This window comes from Misgurnus anguillicaudatus, unplaced genomic scaffold (genome assembly GCF_027580225.2).
Source record: "Misgurnus anguillicaudatus unplaced genomic scaffold, ASM2758022v2 HiC_scaffold_31, whole genome shotgun sequence".
NCBI lineage: Eukaryota > Metazoa > Chordata > Actinopteri > Cypriniformes > Cobitidae > Misgurnus > Misgurnus anguillicaudatus.
In genome coordinates this window covers 3,492,247-3,513,435 of record NW_027395281.1, presented here as the reverse complement: position 1 = coordinate 3,513,435, position 21,189 = coordinate 3,492,247, and the positions used below count along the sequence as shown (strand labels likewise).

Sequence of the window (21,189 nt, the reverse complement as noted above, 5' to 3'; positions counted from 1 at the left end):
TATAATAAATGTGTGTGCAAATCATAGGCTGTAAAAAAGATGGACGACACCTAGAGGTGCACCGAAATTTCGGTCGCCGAACATTTCGGCCGAAAATGGCATTATCGGTTTCGGGCCGAAATAAAAAATCCAGCCGAAAATGAATGTCAACCGCGCCCCTCCCATCCGTGCGCTAGCGCTTGGGTTTCACTCATGGTGATCAGTCGTCTCCCACCCCTCCCCTTCGTGCTCAAGCAGGTTTCACTCACGGTCTAGCTGTTTGCACGCGTCTGCAAAGATTTAAGCATGTCTTGATGTGTAAACTTTAGAGAGAGTCCGAGCAGGGGCGTCGCTAGACCCCTTTTACTGGGGCACGTGCCCCAGTGTAAATCTTTTGTGCCCCGGTGTAAATCTCAGTGCAACTAGTGCAATTCTTTACAAAGACAATCGCGGCAAAAACGGATCTAAATGCAATGTAGTTACCCAATGTACGCTTGTAAAAGCGACGAAGCAGCCGCACTGACGCGTGCACGCAAGTATCCATGTCTGCGCGCGTCTTTGCTTTTATCCGCGCACAACCGCATTCAAAAGGTGACGCCACGCGGGTGAGCTAGCTTATGAAAACATGACGAGACTAAAGTAAGTTTGTAAATAATAATGATAATCTTATTTTGATCATTCGATCATTATTGGCTTCTGTACTGTAGATGTACATCAGAAATGTTTTGTGCAAAGCAGGGAAAGGGAAGCAGAAAGGAGAGATGATGAGTTTATAAGGGAGGTAAGACAAACTACATCTTCTTCACCCTGTCAGGTCTCAAACATTAGAGGAAAAATCTCAGGAAAACCTCTTGTCAAGTCTATAGAATTGCATTGTTGCTGAGAAAATCAACAGATGTATGTGTTATACTGTTCTGTATTTTCAGATATGAAATTAATATTTAGTTTACTAATGTTTAACTAGGACACTAACTTACATAAACAGTTAGCAGTAACTATGACTGATATTATTTAGTATAGGAGTCATTAAATGACTGGTTTCTTAAAATATTCTTGTAAAAATATTCTTGAAAAAATAAGTTATTAATCATTGCTATTATTATTTCCAAACATGTTATGCCATTTATGCCTCCAAACATGTTAATAATGTTAGGTATGATGAAGATTACTTACTATATGTGTATCTTTTGCACTGTAGAATAGTGGGTTAAGCAAAGGACATTGTATAGAAGTGTTGCACAAAAAAAGTCAGCAAAAAATGGGGGGCCTGTGCCCCAGTAGAGCTTAATGTTTAGCAACGCCTAATGTGTCTCGTACTGCAATCCATTAACATACATTTGGCGAATAAAGCAATGAAAAACAATGTAACGTTTTTATGTGGAGCGACTGTTGCGCTGTTTGGGATTCACCCTCGGTCTCTGTGTGTGTCAGTCAGATTAACCTACTTAAGTCTGTGTCATTAATGTTGATCAAACAACCCATGACAAAGAGACAAATAGCTTTAAAAAATAATAATATATTTAATTTATTGTGTTATGATTCATTTAATTTGATTTCTGTACATAATGCTAATTTCAGACCTTATTAATGTACAACTTTGTTCTTTTTTTATAAATGTTTGCAATTTCTTTATTGTTTATTAGATTTTTCCCATCTGCTTTTTGCTGATCCGAAAAATAATCTGATCTTTGCCTCAAAAACTGTAATGTGATCCGAACTGTGAGTTTTTTTTATCCGTCACACACCCCTAGTAAAGTTAGTACACAGTGATAGCCTTAAATGCAATTGTACTAATAGTTGGCATAATACTTTATTTCGGTGTTTCGGTTTTTCGGCCTTGGTTTCCTGTTTTCGGTTTCGGCCAAGAATTTTCATTTCGTTGCATCACTAACGAAGCCTGTTCGCTCTCTTCCATTGTTGAAAAGTGAAGCCATCAGTGTCCCGATATGGCGCTAACATCTTGGGTCTTGAGTCTGCGCAGTAGCGATTTTGTGACCAGTCATGCGCAGTAGTGAGCACAGCAGGAAGTAATGGCGCAAAAAAGACCCCACCCTCGCTCTCGGAGAATGCGTATATCACACGATATCACAGCTGTCAATCATGACGTGACACCACCGTTTTTATATCATTAAATAACTAACTAAAAACAAACTTATTTTAAAAACAAACATTTGAATTAACATCAGTGTGATAAAAACTACAGTAAATGACAGAAACCAGCTTCGAAAAAAAGATTATTGAAGTGTAATTAAATTTTTTAGTTGGTCTCAAGTCCCATTGAATAACATGGGGAGGCGGGCTTTATGACCTATACTGGGATCAGTCACTGGGGAGCGATCGAGACATTTTGGCTTCACTTTTCAGGGCTTGTGCGGAACGCTTGGTGCAAATACATTGTCATTATTGAGACAGAAATCTTAACATATGTTACTTAAGTGGCAATTAAGTAACAGTGGTAAATGGGAATAACAAATAAAAACACATGATGCATATCATGATAATAATTACTGAGGGACAGAAGTTACCCCTGCCTGCAGTCTCTGATAGGCATGTGCATCTGACTTGGCCCACAGAATGACACCCATGAAGCACAGGCATGATTTAACACTGACCCACAGAATGACACAGATGCCATTGAATCACAGACACGGCAGAGTGGTCAGAGATTTTTTATTATCAGTTAGATCATGTACACAATGAAATGAAATTATAAATATATATTCCATAGTATTATATTTATTTCTTAAACAAGCACTTCAGATCTGTAGCCCCCTCTCTACATTTGATCTATTGTTGGTGTCTTTCTAAATCACCTTTTCTTTTTTTAAAATGGGCATTTTGTGCTTTCCTGAGCTATCATTTTTGAGCCAAAGGGAAATTGAGATATTTGGTTATATTAGATGATACAGGACATATTACAACATGTTACTATTGACACTAATGTAACATTTCTATTCTCCACTTCTGTCACAGCAGATACTAATCGTCCAATGCAAATGAAGTGTAATGAAAAGCATTACAGTGTAGTGTAATGAAAAGCATTACACAACATTATTGAAAATCTGTAAGGACTGTAAGGAAGTTTTACAATTAAGAGGGTTCATTTATCAGCTATCAAGTAAATGTTAAAAAGGATGGTGATACAGTGTCATACAATAGAAAGTGCAAAAACTAAACAGGGTCACCCAAAGGAGCAGAAGTGAAATAAGTACAATATAGTGAATATTATCATAGTGCATTTTATGCCTACACAATACAATCATATCTTTAAAAAAAAAACTGTAAAAATAAGCCTTATGACAGATTTATGCACTTTATGTGCCACAACACTTACGAAAATTAATCATGGTTTTATTGGTGTAAAGTTGTAGTAACCATGTTTTTTGGTGCATTGATTAATATCAATAAAACCATGGTTTTACTACACTAACCATGGTTTAACTATGGTTTTGGAAAACCATGGTTATTTTGTGGTTACCATGGTTTTAACTGTAGTAAAACCCTTTATTATTAATAAGATATTCATAATTCATATGTTTTAAATCATATATAAAATCTATGATTATTTTCACAGGCTTTAAATAATATTAAAATAGATTGTGTGTATTTTCGTTGAGACACACATAATATTGGACTTAAATGGGGTAAAATAGGTTCGTATTAATAATTTATTTCATTCATTTTATCTGTTTTGTAATCACGCACACTTAAGGTGATTATAAAACGTTGATTTTGACAAAGTATTGGTTTATAATGTTATTTCTCATTTAAAAAACTTTTAAGTTCTCTGACGTTTCCATGGTGACTCGTGAAATCTGCGATCCATTGACAATGCCTTTATGTTGTTACCGTGAGCGCACATTAACTCTGGGTTACTTTCAGCGAGTTGATTGAACTAACTCTTAAACTGTGTTTTGGAACCGACATACCCCGAGTAAGCAAGTTTGGGTTGATCAACCCAAAGTTTAGAGTTAATCTGATGGTAAATTAACCCTGCTTTCTGGAATACACGTCTGCTAGACTTAGAATCAATAACAACAGAGTCACTCTTGAGTAGATTATTTCTGATATCAAGCTAAATAAATAACCATATTGTTTTTGAAGTATGCGCCTGTTCCCTACAATGTAATGTGAAGTTGTATTGTACATTGAACTTTGGTGCCTTGTTGTTTGTACATGTACATTTTGAAATGAATAAATAATTAAAAAATAAATAAATAATAACCATAACCACTGCACTTTAATTTTCCCAATCAAGTCCAAAAATAATGAAAGACATTGCCCAAAAGGTCCATGTGCCATCAGTCATTCAATAATAATATTATGAAGCGGAGAAAACACTTGTGTGGGCAAAGAAAACAAAATGAACGATATTATTCAACAATTTGTTCTCCTCTTTGATCCTTCAGTGCGCATTCATGACCAGACTACAGCGCATACTGCTGATGTGACCTGCTGACGTAGTTGCCGATTATTTTTCTTTTTTATTTAAGCCAATATGTAAACATTTTAAACAATACTTAAACAGCCTGTATACGTGCACAAGTTACAATTTGTTCTCCTTGGTGCTTCAGTGCTGTTGACCTGCTGACATAGTTACCAGCGTAAAGACACAGAATACACTGGAAACTACATCAGCAGGTCTTGCTAGCAGCACTGAAGCACCATTTTGCTTCATAATATTATTATTGAACGACTGATGGCACATGAACCTTTTGGGTGATGTCTTTCATTCATTTCTGGTCTTGATTGTGAAAATTAAACTGCAGTCAAGAGGCCAATGTAAACACAGTTTATGTTCAAGACAAACAGCACAGGTGTCAGTGACAGAACCAGTATAGTCTCCAATTCAACCTTTATGCATCACTTTCTATGTATTAAAAATGACTTTTTTGTTTAGAATCTTGAGTATGAAATAAACACATTTCAGAAGAAAGAGCTGGAAAGGTTTCAGAAGATATTAAGAAATGAAATGTTACAAGACTTGGTGAAAGACTATAAGGACAGAAACCAAATCAGAGACGCATTTCTTGATATCACACTCCACTTTCTTAGATGTTTGAAACAAGATGAACATGCTGATAAGCTGGAAGGTAAGAAGCTCAAGACATCATCATTTATCATATTGTCACTTATAAAATGTAGGGGAGACATGTATGAATCACTTTTTATTTCCTGTGTTGTAGATGAGCTGGTCTACATCTGTCAACTGAAATCTAACCTGGAGAAGAGGTATCAACGTGTATTTGAAGGAATTACAAATCATGGTGACTCCACACTTTTAAATAAGATCTACACAGATCTCTACATCACTCAGGGTGGAGGTCAACAAATCAATACTGAACATGAGATAAGACAGATTGAAGTCACTTCGAGAAATCTAGAAAAATCAGAGACACAGATTGAATTCAGTAATATGTTTAACTCCCTTGAACAAGACCAGAACATCAGAACTGTGCTAACAAAAGGAGTTGCTGGCATTGGAAAATCTGTCTCCGTTCAAAAGTTTGTTCTGGACTGGGCCGAAGGAAAGGAAAATCAAGATATCAGCTTCATATTTCCTCTTCCGTTTCGAGAGTTGAACTTAAAGGATAAAGAAAGAGTAAGTCTGAAGGACCTTATAATTCAGTTTTTTCCAGAGGTTGAAGGACTGAACCTTACAAGAAAAAAAGTGCTGTTCATCTTTGATGGATTGGATGAATGTCGTCTTCCTCTGAAGTTTGACAGTAATGAGATGTTGTGTGATGTCACATCTCCTGCTTCTCTGGATGTTCTCCTAACAAACCTCATCAAAGGAAATCTGTTTCCTTCTGCTCTCATCTGGATAACCACCAGACCAGCAGCAGCCGGTAAGATACCACCTGAATGTATTGACCGGGTGACAGAGGTACGAGGATTCAATGATGCACAGAAGGTGGAGTACTTCAGAAAAAGATTCACTGATGAGAATCTGGCCAACACCATCATTGATCATGTTAAAAAATCAAAGAGTCTCTTCATCATGTGTCACATCCCAGTCTTCTGCTGGATATCAGCCACTGTCCTTCAGAACATTCTGGAGAAGAAGAGAAACGATCAGTCTGATGAAACAACCACAACACCTGATGAATTAAATACTGAAGATACTCCTAAAACTCTGACACAAATGTACACACACTTCTTTCGTTTTCAGATTCAACAGAGCAGAAGAAAGTATGAAGGAGAATATTCACCTGATATTTTCTGGGATAAAGATGTTATCCTTTCACTGGGAAAACTGGCATTTCAACAGCTGGAAGAAAGCAACTTGATCTTCTATGACTCAGACTTGGAGGCCTGTGGCATTGATATAACTAAAGCATCAGTTTACTCAGGGATGTGCACACAGATCTTTAAACAGGAAACAGGGATCATTACTGGTACCATGTACTGTTTTGTTCATTTAAGCATTCAGGAGTTTATTGCAGCTCTGTATGCGCATCTGTTTTTGGACACCACAAAGAAAAATGCTTTTGTTCAAGAGGACAATGAACAGATAAACAACAATGAAACAATGATTGGTTTACTAAAGACTGCAGTAGATAAAGCACTTGAGAGTGACAATGGACATCTGGATCTTTTCCTTCGCTTCCTTCTCGGTCTGTCGCTCGAGTCTAATCGGCCGCTCTTACGAGGTCTCTTAACACAAGAAGAGAGTAATGAACAAAGCAACAAGATAATAGTGGAGTACATCAAGCAGAAATTTGATGACAATTCATCAGCAGAGAGATCCATCAATCTGTTTTACTGTCTGAATGAACTGAATGATCAATCTCTGGTGAAGGAGATTCAAAAGCATCTTAGTGAAGGAAGTCTCTCATCTGCTGACCTTTCACCTGCTCAATGGTCTGCTCTGGTCTTTGTGTTGCTGACATCAGAAGAAGAACTGGAGGAGTTTGAGCTTCAGAAATTCAAGAAATCAGATGAATGTCTCATTAGATTATCACCAGTTGTCAAAACTTCTAAAAAAGCTCTGTAAGTAAAAGTCTGTGTTTGCTTTCGTCTAAAAAATGATTAATTAGTTAATTATGTAATTCTTGAGCACATTGTAGATTTGTTTGTGCTGAACACTGTGGTACAATGCTAAAATTAAAGTGATTTAAACATTTGCAGTGCCCTACATAATAGAACAATTGTTTTTGAATTTCCTCAATAGTTCTTAACAGTTTTACACTTTTAAGCAGTCAGATAGTTCATCAGATTAAGAAGTAGAACTGTTATGGTAGACAGAGGGATATGACCACAGTAAGTAAAACCACAGACATTTATTGATACACACAACACAAAACAGGCAGATCAGATCAGATGATATGGTAGTATAAAAAAGAACGAATGATGACAACAGTAAGCATTGCTAATGATAACAGATACCAACTCCACACAAACACCCCTGACAGCTACAGGCAACAATAAAGACTTTCCTTAACTTGATTAACCCCTTAGGCATCACCCCACCCTAAATCTACACTCTTGGAGCATTCAAACAATATACATGTTGGGCATATTTAGATAAGAATTCACATGCAAAACACTTAAGTAAACGTAGCCCTGTTGAAAAAAACAGCATACCAGCAAGACCAGCATATGTTGTGTTTTGGTGCTGGTATGCTGGTGACCACCAGCTAAACCAGCATAATTCCCAAGCCTGGTTCATGCTGGTTTGATGCTGTTTTTTTTCAGCAGGGAGGTGTCCTGCTGGTGGGACAGTGACATTTAGCAGGAGATAAATGTTTTGAGGCACACTCTCTTCATAAATTAATCAATTACTCTCCCTACATAACTTAATTTTATAAAACACTGTTGAAATCCAGTACACTCTTGGAAGACGTATGTAGCAACAAGACTGGAAGGTGACAGAGTGAGTGAGAATCTTTTGTAGGGAAGGCAGGTGATTGGGAACAGGTGACGGTAGGGGTGGGCAATAAACCGGTATGATAGTTATTACCGGTATTGTGTCACGCCATGATATGGATTTCGCAAAACCGTTGATACCGGCGTTACATATTTTAAATTCTATTTTTGCACTTATCAGGGTTCCTGCGGGTTGTTACAAAAAACTAACCTTCAGAAAGTTATATCTATGGCCTTAAAACGCCCAGATCTTCATTCTAGGACTTAAATTTAACTTTATGAATGTTATTTTTTTAAGACCCCGCGGGAGTTTACCCAAGTCTTAAAAGTCATACCTCCGTTCCCGAGATGCGCTGTCCACAGAAACACATAACGAAAAGCTCCGACCGCACTTCAATCCATTTTTAATCATCATTTTTTTTAAGAGGATGCACATAATAGTGCGCGCAAATCCTGCCAAAGACTATATTTCAGCGAGTTTGGCGAGAAACAAGCCCGTGGTTTACCTAAGCATTACCAGGTTCTGAAACATAACAGGACCCAGAAGCGAACAAAATCAACACTGCTTTATTGAAAATCAACTTAAACAGTCGGACTGTCAAGTCCCAAGGCACCAACAGCGCGTCAACAGTGTTATACATTTAGGAGGCTTTTTTTACCTCACTGCTTCAAAGGCGTTTAACGGTGTTACTCCCTTTTCACTCAGATCTGCTCTCTCTACTGCGCCCTGCACGCGCTCTCCAGGTAAGCGATTGGATGACTAGAAATTACCGTAATAAACCATAATTTGCCAAAAAGTGCAATTTATCTTCTTTTAGGAACCATTCCTTTTTTGATAGCGCAAATGGTTGAGGAGTTACGGTTAAATGAATAGCGCTTTCAGAGTGCTTTAGCGGACAACGTAAGCAACGTACCAAACACATTAAAAACAGCCTTTAATGGTAAATTTCGTTTTCTTAATGCAGATTTATTAATTAGAGAGGCTATTAAACAATACATAGTGCATATTTACGCATAAAAACGTATGAGTGGAGTGTTTTTGGCAATGTGAATCTGCTGGTTAATTAAATCAAATGCAATTAAATGCAATCATTAATGCATTCATTAATGCAGTCAGGGATTAATAATAATTTAAAGTGAGATGGCATCTCCCATCAGATGTTCATATTAACAACAAAAAGAAAATCGTTCTTTGTATATTTATAAATCAAACAGACACAAGATATACAGCACACAGCTTTAAAGTTGTTGGACGTAGCGTAAAACATTGTAATAAGGCACATAGCCTACCAGCAAATGACCATATTTTCATACTTTCCATATTAGTGACAATACGCATAAGAAGATTAGTCCACCCATCCACACAATGGCGCTTTGAAAGGAAAAAATGGGAAAAGATAAAAAATTATGTCTATGTCCAATCCCTCACTTATTAGTAACATAAGGTTAAAAATACAAATTTTGTCTGTAATTTAACTAAGGTTTACTACAGTGTGACTCCAAATTGTTTTATCTCATATGGCGACATACCGTAATACCGTTATACCGGCTGAAGAGTGAAAAATACCTTGATATGAATTTTTGCTCATACCGCCCACCCCTAGGTGACGGTGATTCAAATTCAGGTGATGTGGATCATTGAGGAAGAGTGAGTAAAGAACCTGGCGAATCCATAACAAGACACCCCACGGTCTACATCTGAGTGGGGTTGGGACTTCCGGCTAGAGGTCGACCGATTTATCGGCTGGCCGATTTTGCTGCAAAATTAGGCCGATTAATAGGCAGGCGCATCTGCGGGCACCTAAGCGCTGTTGTAGAACTCGTGCCGCTGCCTCTTGCTGCAAACAGATCGCTCCCGTGTGTGTGCAGCCGTGCCTTGTTCACAAACAGCTTTACTAAATGATGGTGGGATCACGCGAATTAAGCAGCCAGTACAACAGCGCAACGGGCTTATGTCTCACGGTGCACTGTCGGTGCAAAGGTTACAGGTAGGCTCATTTTATGTTATTAATGAGTGATGATGAGTTTTGTTTGCGTGACAGAGAGAGCAGAGCCGCGCGCGCACGCTTTCTGTCTTTAAACTGTCTCCCTGCTTTTATTACTCAAAGCAAAACTGACTCGATTGCGAAAGGTCGGAAGACCAAATCATATCCACAGAGGAAATGTTTTTTGTGTTGTAACAGTAACACTTTGTTTACAGTTTTGCACAGCTCAGCCTGGATTACAACATAGTGCGTTCGATTCACGAACTGACTCCTTTGAACGGATTCATTTGAATGAACGGTTGAAACAAAAGATCTGTCCCACCATTAAACTCACAAGACGTCACTGTCAGCACAATCAGTCACTTATAGCGCCTCAGAAATGAGAATGTAAATGTGTTTAGAAAGATTTGCCCTAAATAACAGTCTCAACTAAAAAAAACATAGACATTTACTATGTTAACTTTATGATGAATAAATAATTTATCAGGTCTAACAAATGAGGATTTTATCCTACAACGCAATAACAGTCAAGGTTAAAAACTGATCAAAGATGATGACAGAAGAGTGTCAGGTAATATCTGTGTCTGATAAATGCATGGTGCAGAGGAGGTTGTAAAACTCTTCAGAAAGACCAGTCATATTTTTTTTAAATACTTTGACTTAAATAGTGACTTCTTCTTTCCTAGCGTTTGTCCCGTCTTGGCGCGGGGTCCGCTTTCCGGCATATTCTCTTCCACTTGCTCCGATCCAAGGCATCTTCCGGGGCGGCGTTGACTTCCTTGATGTCTGTGAAGTGATGACTTAAATAGTGACATTTTTACATTTAAAATATCTGCTAATGATGAGAACATTTTGATTATTATGTACTTATAGAAAATTGGCCAAACATATCGGCCATCGGCTGCCCTGATTTCTAAATATCGGCATCGGCCAGAGAAAAAGCCATGTCAGTCGACCTCTAGTTCCGGCACTGAGGTGGACAACCTCTGCCAGTATGGGATACGTTGACTTTAACTAAAAATGGCTTGTTTGCATCATGGTGGACTAGAATGGGAGCCATTCAGAAAGCAGTTATTAAGTTTTAAAAAGCCTGATCTGATTTGGGAGTCCATGACAAGGTTTTGGGTTTAACTCTTAACTGCATGATGAGAGGGAAACATTAATACTGAAGTTGTTGATGAAGTGATGATAGAAATTGGCAAAACTAAGGAATTTCTGAAGTTCTTTTACTGTAGTGGGAGTTGGCTGCGTCCGAAAACTCAAGGCAGTGAGTACTGTGAGGACTTGTGGCCTCGCTGCCTCATGAGGACATGACTTCGGACTCGGAGGCCTGAAGGCCGCTCAGAGAAAGGCTTTCCGACGCACTTCAAAGGCAGCGTGTTTGAAATAAAAACAGAGAGCGCCTTTGTGATAACTAATCACATATTTGAAAACTACAATACTAATTTCTCGCTAGAAATGAAATTAAAATGCTTAAAAAGTGAAAATATACGTTTATTTTCACTAAATTTGTGCTCCAGCCGCTTCCTTGGCCGCCATTTTATTTTTTCGAGCTCGACCAGTGTTCTCATGTGGGTTACGTCAATTAAGGCGGTGACAAAGGGTCACATGGATATTAACGTCATTGATAGGAGACTGCACTGCCCCGTGTCAATGTTTTGAATGGAAATTTTCTCACGATTTACAAGTAGTAGAAAACATTACAAATATTGATAGTAATCAGCTGGACAAAATATATAACACTGGCCTAGTGGTTTTTGGAGATTTTACTGCAAATATCTTACAAATTGCACCTTTAACTAATCCATATGGCATGACTATATATTTAAAGTGTCCAGTAGGGGCCACAAAAGCAGTTTTCCACTCTTCTACTTTTCAGATCCTGATGAGGTCATATTCGCTTCTCAAATGAATTTATTTTTTATTTAACCTTTATTTAACAAGGTTAAAGTCCCATTGAGATTATAAACCTTTTTTACAAGGTAGACCTGGCCAAGACAGGCAGCAGCTAGAATAAAAACACATGGTTCAACCACATCCAAACATAAAACACACATTATCATATCAGAGACAAGTTAAGTTGATCTCCTGTCTGTTTTATTTTAGATACAGATGCACGTTTCTGTCTGTCATATTTGTTAATGCATCCAATACTTATGTAATGTTACTCCATTAGACTAGCCTGGTTAGCCAGACCTACATCAAGATGTGAGGTCTGGCAACTCTTCACACAAACGGCTCAATGCAAGGGGCGGGATATAAGGTTGTCCCTCAAAATGCCTCTGCACGCAATAGGATAGCGCTATGACCAATCAGAGCAAAGAAGAAGGTGACGTATGAGTCCCATGCGTTTCCCCACCAGTGGAGCTAATTGGTATATCAAACTTTTACCGTAACCAGTCGGCAAAACTCCAAACAAATCTTTCTTGCTTAAAAAGGACTTCAGTAGGGTTATGTGCTCTTCTCTCAAAGAAAAACATAAGTCTAAGTCCTCCAGAGTCGCGGCCAAAGCCGCTTCAAAAGAAAGCTGTTCGCCAGCAGCAGCAGCCATTCTTTGTTTTCAAGTAGGAACCGTCGTAGCTCTGTCGTCATCATGTTAAGCCCGCCCCACAGACGCTACACACGATGTGATTGGCCTGACCAAATTTTGGTTTTTGGAGCTGTTAAGTGTATTGTGAGTGCCTAGACTAAACCCTGGCAGCAAATATATTTTGCGGCCGCTAGGGTGCGTCTAGATTTCTAGGCTACCATTAGACAGCACTGGCGTCCTCCAGCGACAGCAAAACCTCCCAAATAAGAAATGCAAATCAAAACGGAACTTTGCCGATAATAAATATGATTGTGGATTTCTTTTCGAGCTATTTTGCTTTAGTGACAAACTGCTTAAAAATTTTCTATGGACCGCTGAGGCAAAAAGCCCTTACATGGAGCTGGTTTGGGTGTGTTTTATGCAAATTACCGACCTCGTGCACGTGGCCACTCATGCAGAACACTCCAAATTCGTAAGAACAAGTATAAGAACAAATTCATGTGTGTACACACGTGTTGTGAATTAGGCGGAAAGATTTTATGAGAAGTTCAAGTGTGCGTATAAATATGAAAAACGTACGCAATTATTAGTGAATAAGACCCAGTGTCTGTTCATGTTATTTTCAATATAATCTAATGCTGAAATGTTTTTTTTGTAGGTTAAATGATTGTAATCTAACAGAGAAGAGTTGTTCAGCTCTGGCTAAAGTTCTGGGGTCAGAAAGCTGTCTGACAGAGCTCAACATGAGCAATAATAAACTGAAGGATGAAGGAGTCAAGCTGCTCTGTGATGGACTGAAGAACACAAACTGTGAATTAGAGATCTTGAGGTCAGACTATACATATACTTAAATATTTTACAAATGTTTTAAACATAAACTTTAAACCACTGACAAACATTGACAGTGGAGAATATTGCAAGATGACATTAATGTCCTTTGACTTTACTTTCTTCTTTTAATTCTGGACAAATCAGATCTAAAAAAAGCTCAAATCAACAAAACAAATAGCACCTGTGTATATGTCTAAATGACATTAAAAATTACATCTCTTTTACTTTTTTACAGACATTAACAAACTTTTTTTCTCTAGTCTCTCAGACTGTAGTATTGGAGAAGAAGGTTATGTTGCTTTGTCTAGAGCTATAAGATCAAATCCTTCACATCTGACAGAGCTGGATCTCAGAGGAAATGATCCTGGAGACTCAGGAGTCAAACACATCTATGATTTAATACAAGATCAAAACTGTGCACTGAAGAAAGTCAGGTGAGCTCTGTTGAAATGATACAAAATACAGGATAATAATTTTTATAGATTATTGTTCAGATAAAAAAAAAAACAATATACAGTATGTGCAGGTACAAAGTTTCAGACGTGTACGCGATCTATGCACTAAGTCTATTTGTTTGTTTTTGTTTTATTAATTTATATAGCACGATTTAGTACAACTTGCGTGGCTCAAAATGCTTCACAATCAGGAACTAAAAAACCACAGAAAACATAACAATAATATAAACACCCAAATCACAAAAAAACACAGATAAACAGTTTACCCAATTTAAATGGCTCCCCATTCGTAATTAAAAGATTTTAATTTAATTAAAGTTTTAACATACCGTTAAACATGGATACGGATTTGGCAGATGGAATAAATTGAGGTTGGGCATTCCACAATTTAGGACCTGCTTGTTAGAAGACTCTGTCGCCTCTATACTTATATTTTGTCCTAGTAGAGCAGGGCAGATGTTGATTCTCTGATCTAAAGAATCAAAAGGGGGTATAAAGTACCACCATACTGGACAGATATACAGGAACTAAATTGTGCAAGGCTTTAAAAACAAATGTGAGCATCTTATAAATTATTCTGAGTCGTACTTGGCTACCCAAATTTGAAGTGTCCCCATCCCCACATATGGTGGAATAAATTTCGGTAAAAGCGTGTTTTCTATACCAAGAAAGTGACAAGATGAAAAACACTATTTCCTGTTACAAACTTTTACATAGAATCTTTAGGTTATAAAAACATAAAAAAAATTCAAATCCATAACTTGATTTTCAAAGATTTATTATAAAAACGAATTATTTTTTCCACAAAATGCTATAAATCTATTGAATCAATATATACATGTGCATGCATCTTTGCCATGTTATATTCATTCGGTTGACTCGTGGTATACACTGATTAAAAAAATAAACATTAAAGGAACAGTATGTAGGATTGTGGCCAAAACTGGTACTGCAATAACAAAACTTGTGGCTAAAACTGGTACTGCAATCACACAACTGGTGGCCAATACACAACATGACAACATAAACATCAGTCGAGGGCTGCAACTCCACTTTTTAAATGACAATATCCTGGCCGGACCACTGTTGTCAGTGATATAAGTATTTGAAAGGAAAATGATTTCTTAATGTCTAGTGATATATCAGGGCCATTTTATGATTAATTGATTTAAATTTCTTACATACTGTTCCTTTAATGGCATCAACCAAAACACTTACTTTGTCATATAGTCATTGCTTACTGTCATATGCTGTTATATATATATATATATATATACAGAGATGGGCATAAATACATGTAAATGTATTTCAAATACAAATACCGTGTCGAAAAATGTATTTTGAAAATACACAAAATACATGTGAAATTGGTGATTCAGTGCAAGTATCCCTATTAGGCTTAAATCTGTCTGGGTCTGTTTCTGAATGCCAAAAAGCAACTGCTTAGTAACGTTTGTTTTATTTTACATTCCTCTTGCTTTCCCCTGCCCTGTAGGAAATAAAAAACTAGAAAAAACCTTGGTAACACTTTACTTGAAGGGGTGTGCATAAGACTGACATGACACATTCATAATCATAACATGGCATGTGTCATGAACATGAAGAAGATTTTATGCACATTTATGACAACTGTCATTAAGTGTCATTTACTCAATTATGTCATTTTTAATGCAAAGATGACATTGTTTGAGATATCTTTATGACAACTTGACACATAAACCAATACAACACAACTTGTTATATATCATAAACAATAATTATCAAACTTAAGAAACTTCTTTGTGGGTTAACATTACATTAAACTGTGATTTATGTCATTAAGTGTTAATACTATGTCAAATATTATTAATACTCGGTCAAATAAACATTATGAACTGAAGAATATTCATGATGCTGTTATAAAACTATCTTTTTTCAATATGTGCACTTCATCTTTGCACAGCGTGTCATGAATGTGTTAGCATTTAGCCTAGTCCCATTTATTCCTTAGGATCCAAACAGGGAAGAATTTAGAAGCCACCAAACACTTCCATGTTTTCCCCATTCAAAGACTGTTACATGACGAGTAAGTATGGTGGCAAAAAATAAAACGTGATTTTTAAGTGAATAAAAAAGGAGAACTATATTGTATGGCAGAAGAGCACTTAGTTTGCAGCACTTCGACCTCTGGCGCAGTAACATCATCACTCCTGTCAAGATGTTACTGCGCGCTGAAGTCGAAATGCTGCAAACTAAGTGCTCTTCCTCCATGCATTGAAAATAGATAGTTATGTATTAATTTGTCTAAGTTGAGGTAAGAACATAGTAAAATATAAAAAAATGGTGGTTTTCCTTTAAGTCAAAAGTGTAGGCCTATTTGTCAGCGTTCCACACTCTGTCTCAGTCGTGCAACTGCAACGTGCAAGTGTGAATTTGAATTTCCTTTCGCGACAGTTATAATAACACAAATCACATCACAACTAATAATTAAATTGCCCTTGCTTTTTTCCCACTCCAACATTTCAATTATTGCCCACTAAAAGCTGCACAGATATATTTGCTTACCTGAACTCTGGTGTCTGGTCTGAACTAGTTGATGCATGAAAACAGCACCCCGAAGTATTTTAAAAATTTTAAAAATACAAAAATACTCATCTTAAATGTATTTAAATACAAATTACATTTCATTTTTTTTAAAGGCTTTAAAATACAAAATACTATTTTGTATTTCAAATACGTATTTTAAATAAATGTATTTGAAATACTGCCCATCCCTATATATATATATATCAGCTGTAAGATGTTTTGGTTCTTCTCGATTTTCGTTGACTTTAATTAATATTATCGTAAGTTGGTAATGTGTAATGGTAATGGGTTAGCATGACAGAAACTTGATGCTGTCGGTAGAACAAGCAACCGGCTCCCGAGTGCCTCTCGCGTAAATGATTAGATGTTGACGGCTTAATGTTTCTTTCCCGTCACAGAAAACCACCACAGGGGTATCAGTGCCGTTAAGCCTCTGGGGTCTGACCATTTTGGGACACTGTCAGAGGTTGTGACATGCTCTTACATTTGGTCTTTTTTCAGTTGCTTTAAAACATAATAATGGCAAGTGTCTCATACCACTGCGTTCAGTAGGGCTGCACGATTCAGAGAAAAAATCGAATTGCGATTTTTTTTTTCCTGATCAAAATTGCGATTCATTAGTATATAATAAAAGAGCTGTGCTGACTGCTCTCTGTGTGCGCGCTTCATCAACCCTCGTGTCTGTAAATATTCAAAGCGGTGCAGATGTGCGCGTGCAAGAAAGCATAATGTACCTCTTTCGTCTGCTGTGTTCCGGGCTTTAATGAAACCTGCTTATAGTCTGATGAGGCGCTTGTCATTGTTTGCGATGCATGACGAGAAACGGACGTATATACACCTTTCTTTAAGTCCAACATTACACAAAAGGGAAATGTTTTCGCGCATTTCTGTCCTTTCATTTGCCGGTTAATGAGTTATAATGGGTTTTTAAAATGACTGAATCCAAAATCTGCCAACTTCATGACATTCCGCGTTGTGCAGTTAATTCCATTTGTATGCATTTTGCGATGCTGTCCGTGTTTTCCGCATATAAAATATTATATGAGCTACATGTATGTACATGTTTGTATTTTTGAGAGAAAAATGTTTATGCATGGTTTTTGAAAAAGCACAATTTTTAAATCACTGATATAATTCCACAAAACCCATACTAAACATGATATAACAAGACGTTCCTAAACAGAATCTAGTAGTCTAGAGTTTTTTCTTTAAAATGATGTGAAAATCATTCTGCTTACTCATTCACATAAACCAATATATTGATTTAGAAATTGTAAGACACTTTTTGTTTAGAGGGGCCGTATGCGAGAAGGATTGATTGACAGCTAGCAAACAATGAGCTGCATAATGAGCTGCATAATGAGGCAGGAATGTAAGAGAAAACTACAGTAAAGAATGTGAGGACAAATGTATACATGTTTGTTTGTGGTTTATTAAGAAGTTAACAATATAATCCAAATAGAAATGATGGTTAGTAGGACATTTTAAGTTTATTTGGAAACAAACTCTATTCAAAAACTTAACTTGTATAAACTGAGAAACTGATACCTAACAGAGCTGCTCATGTGCCTCATGTTACCATTTAACTTCATGTCCAAAAAGTGTTTTTCCACTTCATAGTTTTGTACCAGAGTTGTATAGTACTTAAGTATTTTTACTTTCTACATAAAAGTACATTTTCAATTATTCGTATTTTATTAGTGTTTTTCTTTGGAAAACAAACATTCCAAAACATATTATCATAATTTTTACTCCACCACATTTCATAATTTCAAGTTTTGAGTTTATATTTAATATTTAAGTACATTAAACATCTAGTAATTTTTCGTACTTTTACTCAAGAAAGTAAAAGTACACAATTTTTATGTAATTAGGCATTAAATCAATTTGAATATGCAATATATAATGAATACACAGTATGATTTTATGCTTTAGAATTTAGTGAACATTTTTTAGTAAAGAAAAGTACATTTTTTCCAAAGACAAACACTCTGATAAAGCATAGATGCTTGGAAAATGTAACTAAAAACTTAAGTATTATACACCTCTGTTTTGTACTGATGAGAGGGATGCAGACCTGTAAGAGAGTTATAAACAGCGGTTAGCATAAATTGTCCACAGAAATACCCTTACATATATAACTAATGGGTAAATATCACTGATAGCACTACATTCAGATAAACTATCATGTACATAAACTAAATTCAGAACATCTTAGATAGTCATCTGCAGTGATTAGTTTTATAAAAAGCTGTTTCAGATGCCCATCGCCTGATCGTATAGTTTCTGTTTTTAACGCGTTTCTGTAAGCGAGCATGAACTTTAAAAACACATTGCATATGGCGACCACGTGCGCGAGCTCGCCTCTCTGCGTAAACAATGCGGCGCTCATAAAAAACGGTCTCGCGTGTAAAGCACATTGTATGGAATTGCATTGCATGTTAACAATATATGGAATCATATTACAGCACACACTTAAAAGATCCTGCAGTGCAGCCTAACTGAAAGTTTCCATGAAGGATACGAAAGTAAATTACTGTGTCTAATGCTGCGTTTCAGGCAGGTTTTTGAACATGTGAATTGCGACTTCAAAACCACGACTTGCGACTCTAAACTGGGAGTATGGGTTCTTGTTTGCCTGTAACTCGTGTTTTTACAACCTTCTACCAGTGAAAGTGGACTGGAACGGCAGTCAAACCCGTGACTTCCCACCTGTGAACTCGTACTAGATCGATGTACTCCCAGTTCAGAGTCGGGAGTCATGGTTTTGAAGTTGTGATTTATGGGTTACAGGTTGTCTGGAACGCAGCATAACACTGTATAGCATGTAACAGATATCCGCCATTACGTGAGATCACGCGTCCTCGTTTGTAAACAAGCATGAAAACAATATATGGAATCATATTACAGCACACACTTAAAAGATCCTGCAATGCAGCTTTATTTAAAGTTGCCATGAAGCATACGAAAGTAAATTACTGTCTCTAACACTGTACAGCAGGGTTCCCCAGATCTTACCCTGGAGGGCCGGAGCACTGTAGAGTTTAGCTCCTACCCTGATCAAACACACCTGAGCAAGCTAATCAATGTCTTCATGATCACTAAAAAATCACAAGTGGGTAAGTTTAATTAGGGTTGGAGCTAAACTCTGTAGTGCTTCGGCCCTTGAGGGTGAGATTTGGGGAACCCTGCTAGTGTTGGTCGATATGCCCCATTTTGAGATCATCCTATCGTCAGTCTGTGAGATTGGCGATTCACGATTGTATCAGGACCATGGCAGTAGTTTACACATTTATTTATTCTCTGCGCGCCTAACAACCTGCAAGGAAATGTCAGACTGAGTGGATTACTAGTTCAGGTGCTAACAGGTGTCCTGCTATGCTGTGCGCATTCAGGTCCGAGCAAGAATCCAAGACAAACTATTTGCAGTGCATTAAAGCGTTGTTTTCAAGCCACATTCACACTTCATACTGGAAATGAAGAGTTTGTCTAGAGTGCTGTATACAAAATATGTATAACAACCACAAACATAATTACAGCGTACAGCCGTCTGTCTATGGTGTCTGCTGTATTTTCCTCCTTTCTGTTTACTTCCAGGGTTCCATTGGAATTTCCCACATGTTGATTCTGACCAATCGAAAAGCCGTTTAGAAAATGCGTTCAAAGACATGTGGCTAATGAGTGATATCAGAAGTGCTCTAGCAGACTGGAGACAGTTCTGGTTGTTACCAGCAGGTGACAGTAAACAGGACCAAAATTTATTTTTTCTTTATCATGTAGTATGCAAAAATTATTCTTATTCAACTGAAGAGTGGGGAAATAAACTTTTTTTGAATATCATAACAGTACTTAATGTCAATGTAATAATTCCAAAAGCAAGGATGGGTTTGGACACCAATTTTATTAAATTGCATAAAGAGTCTTTAATATGTCCTATTACACATATGATTAATCTGTCAATAAGATAATCTGTTGTTCCACCCGACTGGAAGATGGCCACAATTATACACATTTTTAAAAAAGGGAGTAAATTGGATATTAATAATTGAAGAGTTTTGTTGCAAAACGAGATAACCACCGTTTTTTAAATTGTTCAGAAATCTCGTTTTTTTTGGTTGTGCATTACAATTAATTTCAATTCAACTGCAGTTGGTTTGTTTTGATTTAAACCTTTATAACTTAAAAATACAGCTAAGTAGTACTATAAAACAAAATAATAACATGATAACATAATAATAAACATGTTTTGACAAAAATGTTAAAAAATGGATTTATCTCGTTTTGCAACGAAACTCTTCAATTATAGACCTATCAGCATTTTACCGGTCATATCTAAAGTTTTTGAAAGTGAGTAGCTAAAAAATTAATAACGCACTTAAATATATGTACATCTTCTCCGCATCCTAAGTGTTTTGGCTTTCGCGCCCACCATTCAACTGAAACGGCAGTTACTGTTTTTATCGAAAAGGTCAAACAATCGCTAGACACTCATTCTGTTGTGGGTGCTGTTTTTTTTGGATCTGAAAAGGGCATGTATGCAGATGACGCCGTAATTTTTACACATACAAAAACTGTACAACAAGCCTCTCAGTCACTGACATCTGCACTGAGTCGTGTACAGGAATGGTTAACTGAATCATGTCTACTCTTGAATCCCAAAAAAAACTGTCCGTTTAATGTTTTCTAAGCGACAGACTGAAATTACTTGTTCTAATGTTTTTTTAAATCCAGAAGAATTACAATTGGTAAATGAATTCAAATACCTCGGCATTGTGTTAGATTCTACACTGTCTTTTAAAAATCATATCAAAAGTTAAATTTAATCTTGTTAATTTTAGATACATTAGACCATCTTTGTCATATAAAACAGCCATGCTTATATATATATATATATATATATATTACCCGACCCATAATCAAAGTGATGCATATCTGCAGAAAATAGAAATTCTAAGCTTAAAACAATATCACATTT

At 36.8% G+C, this 21,189-nt stretch overlaps 1 protein-coding gene across 3 annotated transcripts in view; it reads left to right on the top strand.

Moving 5' to 3' along the window:
- LOC129452697 (NACHT, LRR and PYD domains-containing protein 3) overlaps window positions 1-21,189 on the top strand; it is a 224,675-nt gene that overhangs the window by 101,433 nt on the left and 102,053 nt on the right. Inside the window, exons 8-10 of one of the 3 annotated variants that reach the window (XM_073865353.1) lie at window positions 4,880-5,072; window positions 5,166-6,972; window positions 13,022-13,192. The exons of the other annotated variants lie outside the window; for them this stretch is intronic. Of the exons in view, the coding sequence (XP_073721454.1) occupies window positions 4,880-5,072; window positions 5,166-6,972; window positions 13,022-13,192 (2,171 nt within the window). The remainder of the gene's footprint in view (window positions 1-4,879; window positions 5,073-5,165; window positions 6,973-13,021; window positions 13,193-21,189) is intronic. 3 annotated transcript variants of the gene reach the window in all.